The sequence below is a fragment of the Sycon ciliatum genome, chromosome 4 (assembly GCF_964019385.1).
Source record: "Sycon ciliatum chromosome 4, ocSycCili1.1, whole genome shotgun sequence".
Classification (NCBI taxonomy): domain Eukaryota; kingdom Metazoa; phylum Porifera; class Calcarea; order Leucosolenida; family Sycettidae; genus Sycon; species Sycon ciliatum.
In genome coordinates this window covers 16,362,781-16,370,063 of record NC_088646.1, presented here as the reverse complement: position 1 = coordinate 16,370,063, position 7,283 = coordinate 16,362,781, and the positions used below count along the sequence as shown (strand labels likewise).

General features: G+C 45.6%; 1 protein-coding gene across 1 annotated transcript; it reads left to right on the top strand.

The window, feature by feature from the left end:
* Positions 1-3,172: 3,172 nt before the first annotated feature.
* Positions 3,173-4,465, top strand: LOC135814703 (rab-like protein 2A). Its single transcript, XM_065327871.1, has one exon. It carries the CDS (start codon positions 3,596-3,598, stop codon positions 4,226-4,228), a length of 633 nt encoding a protein of 210 aa, XP_065183943.1. The 5' UTR covers positions 3,173-3,595; the 3' UTR covers positions 4,229-4,465.
* Positions 4,466-7,283: the final 2,818 nt, after the last annotated feature.

Below are 7,283 nucleotides of genomic sequence, written 5' to 3'. Positions count from 1 at the left end.
AGTCGAAGGACAAACAGGCAAATTTGCCTAATTACATGATATCGACTAAAAAGGAGAATAAAGTAAAAAGGCCAATGAAGGTAATGATACTGAGTCTAAGTAGAGTGCAAGAATCTTGTTATACTAGATAGAAGGGTAGGTGGAAAACTGGAAATCATGTTCGGAAACCCTTTCGCAAATAGGGCGTGCACCAATAATATATTAACGGATTTACAAACTTAAGCACGGTTCCATTCTGCTAGACCAGTAAAAACCTTTTAAAAATATTGAAACAGGCTCTTCATTTGGTTGCAAAGCTTGGGAGGTGCCATACACGCAGTTCAGGAGTCCAAATCCCATTATTATGATTATAATAGCCTGTTTCGACCAAACCGTTCCTAACATCATCTTTGATGAACATGTTAAACAGGATTTAGCATGTTAGTGTTCTGTGCAGCTCACGTTGCAAAACTGGAACAAACGTATTTAAAATATGGTGAAGATTCCTGTATGTACAGTGTAGGATACTCGTACATGTGTGACAGACAAAGAGATAGGAGCACTTGCCAGAATGATGTGATGAGCAATACCATTGATTACTGGAGAGTGGGGTACACAGTACTGCCTGTCACCACAGATACCTAAATACACCCTAATGTTTATTCGGTTTTCGTACCCGATAATCATCTTTGTGGTGACCTAGTACATCCCAAACGCCCTCTAACAGCTGGTTGTGTTGCTGAACACAGTGAGTGACATTTGTATACTAATACAAGTAGCCGATAGTGACACGGATGTGCGAAATACTTACCCTATCTTTGTATCATAGGCTTTCCACCGTGACTGTTGCATGTTTGTGTTGGTTGATTGGTTGGGCTATTTTAATTCGCACAATAAACGGGAACTAGGCCCAATGATATAAAGGCGAATGGAAAAGCCGCATTCAGAAAAGTAAGGTCAGGAATTTGTTCAGTCTGGAGATTATTACGAAAGAAAAGCTTAAAGGATCTGAGATAGGAGTTTGGTGGCCCGTTCAGTTGGAGTGTTATTACCACGATCACGGGCATTTGGAGTCCTAAAGTTACACTGTCACACAACTACATGTACATGTAGGTACATGACTGTACAATGTCATGTTGTTGGTTGACAGCATGTTACAAGGCGGATCGGATCGGATCGGAGGACACATTTTGTGTTCTGAAACATTGACCTTTACTACAACCTCCACGGTCGGCAGAGCCCCGGTCTTGTGACCATTTCAATCGTATGGGTGTTAGCCCTGGTTGTTACCCTCATTATAGTAGGGAGTTGTTTGAGTCGTCTTGTTTTTCGTATGGGGCACTGTTTCCGAACACAGTCTGTCCTCCGCCTTGTAACATGCTGCTCGGAGTGAGGGTAACATTGTCGGGCATTTGGTTGTGAGACTTACCACCTCACCCTCGCCGCTAGGCGCTGCATCTGCCACCCTGGTATCACAGGCATGGTGGTGGCCTGGCACAAGTGAAACTTCCTAAGCTGGTTGTGTTTCTCAACACGATTGTATAGCCAGTGGTAAGGCGGATGTGCGAACTTTACTTTTACTCACATAACACTAGTAGTACAGTGTAGATCTACATGTACATGTATACCAGGTACACACGGACTGAGTCGGGTTAGAATCATTCACAGGTTGCTTTTGTTGTTGGGTTTATTTCATTCTTCCATACTTTGACGTTTCATTGGGTTTGCATTTCACGAGTTTCATGTGTCCGTACAAGAGGCGTTGTGCCCCAAAATCAATGACCGTACACATGTTCATTGTGATATACAGTCTCGCGGGAGTTTGACCAACTAAATGTTCCCTAGAGCAACAGGTCTGGACAGTATTATTTACTGCAAACGTGTTATCATGGTAATGCAATGCATCGTTGAGGACAGTTGCACTCTCCAAGTTTTTCGTGCTCTGCTTTTCTCAGTCCAACTGCAGACGCTCACCCTCTCCCACCACCACCCCCACCATGCTACCATCCAGCATCCAATCACCTTCATTGAAGGCTCAATGCCAATGGTCCACGACTAGCCCTTGGCGGATTATGCTCGGTTAATTGCTGAATTATGCTACATTATGACATAATGTAGCAGAATCACTGGCATAATTTGGGCATCATTGTTGGAATTATGCCAATGATGGTGCTATACTATGCTGCGGACCTGCGGTCCAATCTAATGGTATGGTGAACTCAGTACAAACAGCCCTTGGTGGATTATGCTCGGTAAATTGCTGAACTATGCTTTCCATTATGCTGAAATTATGCCAATGAAGGTGCTATACCGTACCCTTAGCCTAGGCCTTGCACTCGTGTTGCACTTTGCAACGTTTCAATGACTCTGGCACCATGACAGCGCGGCTTACAAGGGGTAACATTCACCAGGTTATTTCCTGTAACATGCCTAAGTGTGCCTGGAGCATTAATCTTCAGCCAGCATCGTAAGGTTATGCCGACCGTCTGGTTTCAGAAGTCCTTTTAATTTTATGCCAGGGCATAATTTTTAGACAAAATCCGAAGATTATGCCAGGATATGCCAGCATAATCCGCCAAGGGCTATCGATCGATATCCACAACACGAGACTGCGATCTATCATGCAATCTATCATCATGGACATACTTGACATTGTACAGACCCGGGAGTCGTACCCCTTATATAGAAGAATTTGGGGTGGCAATGACGTGTATCGCATAACCTCTATACGACTCCCTGGTACAGACTCAGTACACATGTGACATGATACAGTCATGTACAAGGAACCTTGCATGCCAAAAATTTTATTACTTCCTTAGTTGCTCGTTGCTATCGATACACTGACATGTCAGTTTGTCCAGCACGCTTGCACTGCACTAGCACTGCCGGCTGGGCGGTCGCCAGCATAGACATTATTATTATAAATTTAATTAATTATTTTGTAGTCTGATGATGTAGCTATGAAAGCATGGTCTCAGACTGAGGATCTAAGCTAAGGCATGCATGCATGCCCGCCGGCATGGATCGAGGCTGTGTGTGTATTTTTTTGTCTTGCAGCCTTTGTCCTTGATCCGCCGAGCTGCATGCATGCACGGTCGGTCGCCCGCGCGCGCCGCGCGCCCCATGGCGCCAGACCATGTACCAGGACAGCTCGAAGGAAAAGAAAAAAACGAAGCATTTTTTCGTTTGAATGAGAGCGCTAGCGACCTGCGGTAGTAGCGAACGGTCGAAAGCCATGATCTAGACTGACGTCGATCAGTTCCAGTGACTAACTACATGATTATTGTACTTCATTATTTAGAACGTTTGTGCGCAGACTAGATATCCCCATCACTAGTCGCCATCCTCAGTTGGTTTCGTCGCTCACTACGCTCGGCATTTCCTTTGTGGTTGACCAAATCGAACTACTCCTGGCTAGAAATATCTAGTTTTTGAATGAAATGATCAATGCGATCAATCGCTGGCTACAGGGCGGATAGGTACCAGCCCACACGACAGTTCTCGCGATCGTGGATCTACGCGCTGCACTGAAATCACAAGATTCGAAGAGCCCACTGCCTAGACTAGAGCAGTAGAGGTGTCCCGTCGTAACCAATAAATCACAAGAGGACACACAATGGCAGAAGCTGACGGAGCGGCCGGCGCGGAGGCAGCGCAGACTGCGGACGACAAGGTGAAGATCATCTTGCTGGGCGACAGCGCCGTGGGAAAGTCTAAGCTGATGGAACGCTTCTTGCTGGACGGCTACAAGCCCCAGCAGATGTCCACGTACGCCCTGACTCTTTACCACTACGATGGTGAGGTGGATGGTAAACAAGTCAATGTGGACTTCTGGGACACGGCCGGACAGGAGCGATTTCAAACCATGCATCCATCCTACTATCACCAGGCAGAAGCATGCGTACTGGTCTTCGATGCGCAGCGCAAGGTCACCTACAAAAATCTCGATAGCTGGTACAAAGAACTGCGCCAGTACCGGCCCAAGATTCCCTGCATCGTCGTGGCGAACAAGATCGACGCGGACAAGTCTGTCACACAGCGATCATTCAACTTCCCGAAGAAGTACAAGCTTCCGTTCTTCTTTGTGTCTGCAGCAAACGGCACCAACGTCGTGCGTATCTTCAAGGAAGCGATACAGGCTGCATACGCGTACAAGGCCAACAGCACGGATGTCATGGATCAAATGCTGAGGGAAATGGAAGCATTTGCAGCGGAAGGCGGTGACTTTGAATACGACGAAGTGGAGTAGTGAAAACAGTGACATAATGGATGATGTCATAGCGTACAATAGGTGATGTAGTGCAACCAGATCATGTGATCCACAGACTAACGTATTCTATATAATTTATTGCGTCATTGACTTATGTACAGTACTTGTTGCAAGCCATTCTAGCCGTCGTCTTGGTGCTGGTATGTTCGTGTGTATGGACCTCCTAAGACTTGAACAGACGATGCCAAGGCATAAGTATTCGAAGTGCGTCCATGACACTGTGTTGCTATGTGTGAGTGTACATGACGGAGAATAGTAAAAGGGGGGGGGGGGGTAGATACTGCAGCTCGAGTTGGTTGTATGCATGGGGGGGGGGGGGGGGTGGATACTGCAGCTCGAGTTGGTTGTATGCATGGGGGGGGGGGGGGGTGGATACTGCAGCTCGAGTTGGTTGCATGCATGGGGGGGGGGGGGGAGGCTTCTTGCTGAATTGGAAAAACAGACTTTGCTGTGTAGCTCTACATGCATGAATATCATGAATATCAGCTTGAAGCACACATAATTATTTTTAAAATAATAGTCATGTACATGTACTTAAACAAGTACATGTACAGCTCATGTACACACACTTTCATTGGATTGGTAGATGTGCAAGTGTATGTGTGCATGTGTGGGGGTGTGGGGGTGGAGGTGTGCATGGATTATTGATATGCCTGAAGAATTTTTTATCATTGCGACAGTAGTACTGTACTTGGAAGTACATGTACATGACTGTAGTGGAGTTGCTTAGTACTGCCCAGAACATGGACCCATGTCTCACCAAACTAACTTTTAAGTCTGGTCGCTACAGTGTACATGTATTTCAGTATTTGCCATGATTATGAACATACCCCGGCCCACTGGAAGTGCTAGACTGTAAATTGGACTTCAGATGCTGCCTGCAAACAATCCTTACCACCTTACTACGATCCTTAGCAGACACCGGAAACTGCCACAATCCTAACTTCAAGCATTCTCACATTGTTCTCCTCTTCGAGGAGGCAAACTATTCTTTTAATTCTCAACAACACCTGCGAAATAATGGGTCATACCGTACCTGTGCCTAGTACCTACTGAATATGGTGGTCTGCAAGATTGTTCTACAGTACAGAATGTGTAGAACACAATCATCTCAACAATCATGATGACTGTTCAGTTCTGGCCAGAGAAATCTCGGACTCATGAATACAGACTAGGTAGTAGTAGCGCCGCGTTCGGGCGCGGGGGCGCAGACGACGTGTAGTGTGTACTGTCATGACAGTCTGTGTAGTGCTAGGGCGCCCAGCGCGCGGTTGGATTTCTCCGGTCAGTATCGTACTTGATGCCAACACGCGTAGAGCCACCATGGTCACTACAAGACCATAATGCCCCCCCCCCACCCCTGCTTTTTCCTGCCTTGCTTGAACGTAAGACTAAGAGATAAGAATGGAGAATATAATTTGTGAAGTTCTTATCAGTATTACGAACGGGAGTCATCCTTGAAAAATCATGCTTGGCTCCTTGGGTGGCACTGTCAACGAAATGCAAACGAAGTCAGTACAGTATGTATGTACTGAATAGCAGGCCAGGTACACGTGCAGTAGTACTACTAGAGAGTGAGGGATGATAGTTGAGATACCATTCATGTACATGTAGATACAGTGCTACGTGTACATGTACATGTACATGTACATGCACGCCGAGTTGACAGGACACACCAAAAAGTGAAGATGTAATCTGGACCGAGTCGCTTTTTTTCCAGATTTAAAACTGAGAGCTCAACGAGGTTCGATTTTTCCACTTTCCAGGCGGTCTCATCCTGGAAAGTAGAAGCTCACGACAACGACAAGATGTTCATTATCAGTTGGTAAAATGTAGAACGTAGCAGATAACTGCTGTATCTCATTTCTTCCACCTCCGTGGTACAGTACCATTCGTCAGCACGACCTGAAACATCAATATTATTATTATACCCTCCAAAACAGGCAAGACGTAATATTCATTAGCGAAATGCACTAGACTCGTTAGCAGCAGTAGATTCGTGATCACGGTAACTTAAGGTGGCGCTACACCTTTCCGGCACCTTTCAGAGGGTCAAAAATCGAATTTTGGATTTTGACTCCATTTTCGCTTCCAGACCCTCTGGGTAGGTCCCAACCGCACATCCCGAAAATTTGAAGTGAATTGCTTCAGTAGTTTTTGAGATATGGACTTTCAAAGGCCGCTATTGTCAAAAATAGTAATTGTAAATTCAAAAATTCAAATTTTAACGCATTAGAATTTACATTACACATGTTTTGCGTGTAACTTTGATTTCGCTGGCATTTTAGCGATGAAACTTCGCGGAAAGGCTGAAAATCTCCCTGGTTTTACCTTGCTGCGCCCCACGCAGAGCTGACATCACCATCGGCATCAGCAGTGCCAGTGCGCATGTCACCACACACAGTGCGCATGTCGTACTTCAAATTTTTGTAAATATTTTTATACCAGCATTGGCAGCAATCTCCAAAATCTCCAAACTGTAGCTCTTTATCAGTTTAGCTGCTTTGTTGGCTTTCATTTGTTTTGTGGAACCTTCCTTGATCACTATGGGCAAGAGGCAGTACGTAGGCCGTCCTGGTCGTCCAAAGAAGCGCAAATTCCATATGTGTTCAATGTGCTAAATAATTTTAAATTGTCGAGTGAAATTACGAAAATTGTCGTGGCAGAGGACTCTTCTGTGTTGCCAGAAGATATGGATGATGCCGAAGTCCAACAGTCTAGTTCTAGTGAGAGTGAGACATCTAGTGACAGTCACAGCGACAGCTCTGGAGATGAGCGCGACGGTGATGATTACCTGACGTTCGGGAGCCGAATTATTGATTTAGAATGTTTACAAAAAATTACTTGCTGATAGTGCCTGTTAATCAGCGTGCCATGGCACCCTTACACTATGTGAAGTACGTCGTGAAGGATTGGCTTCAACTCTATCGCTGGCCTGTGACAGCTGCGAGGCTGAAAGCCGTGAAGCTATGTCCAAGAAGACTGGGCACTGCTGGGATGTGAACAGAAAGTCGGCTACTGCAATGACATGGAT

Excerpts from the sequence above, each read along its gene's own strand:
- LOC135814703 (XM_065327871.1), top strand. The coding sequence starts at position 3,596 with ATGGCAGAAGCTGACGGAGCGGCCGGCGCGGAGGCAGCGCAGACTGCG.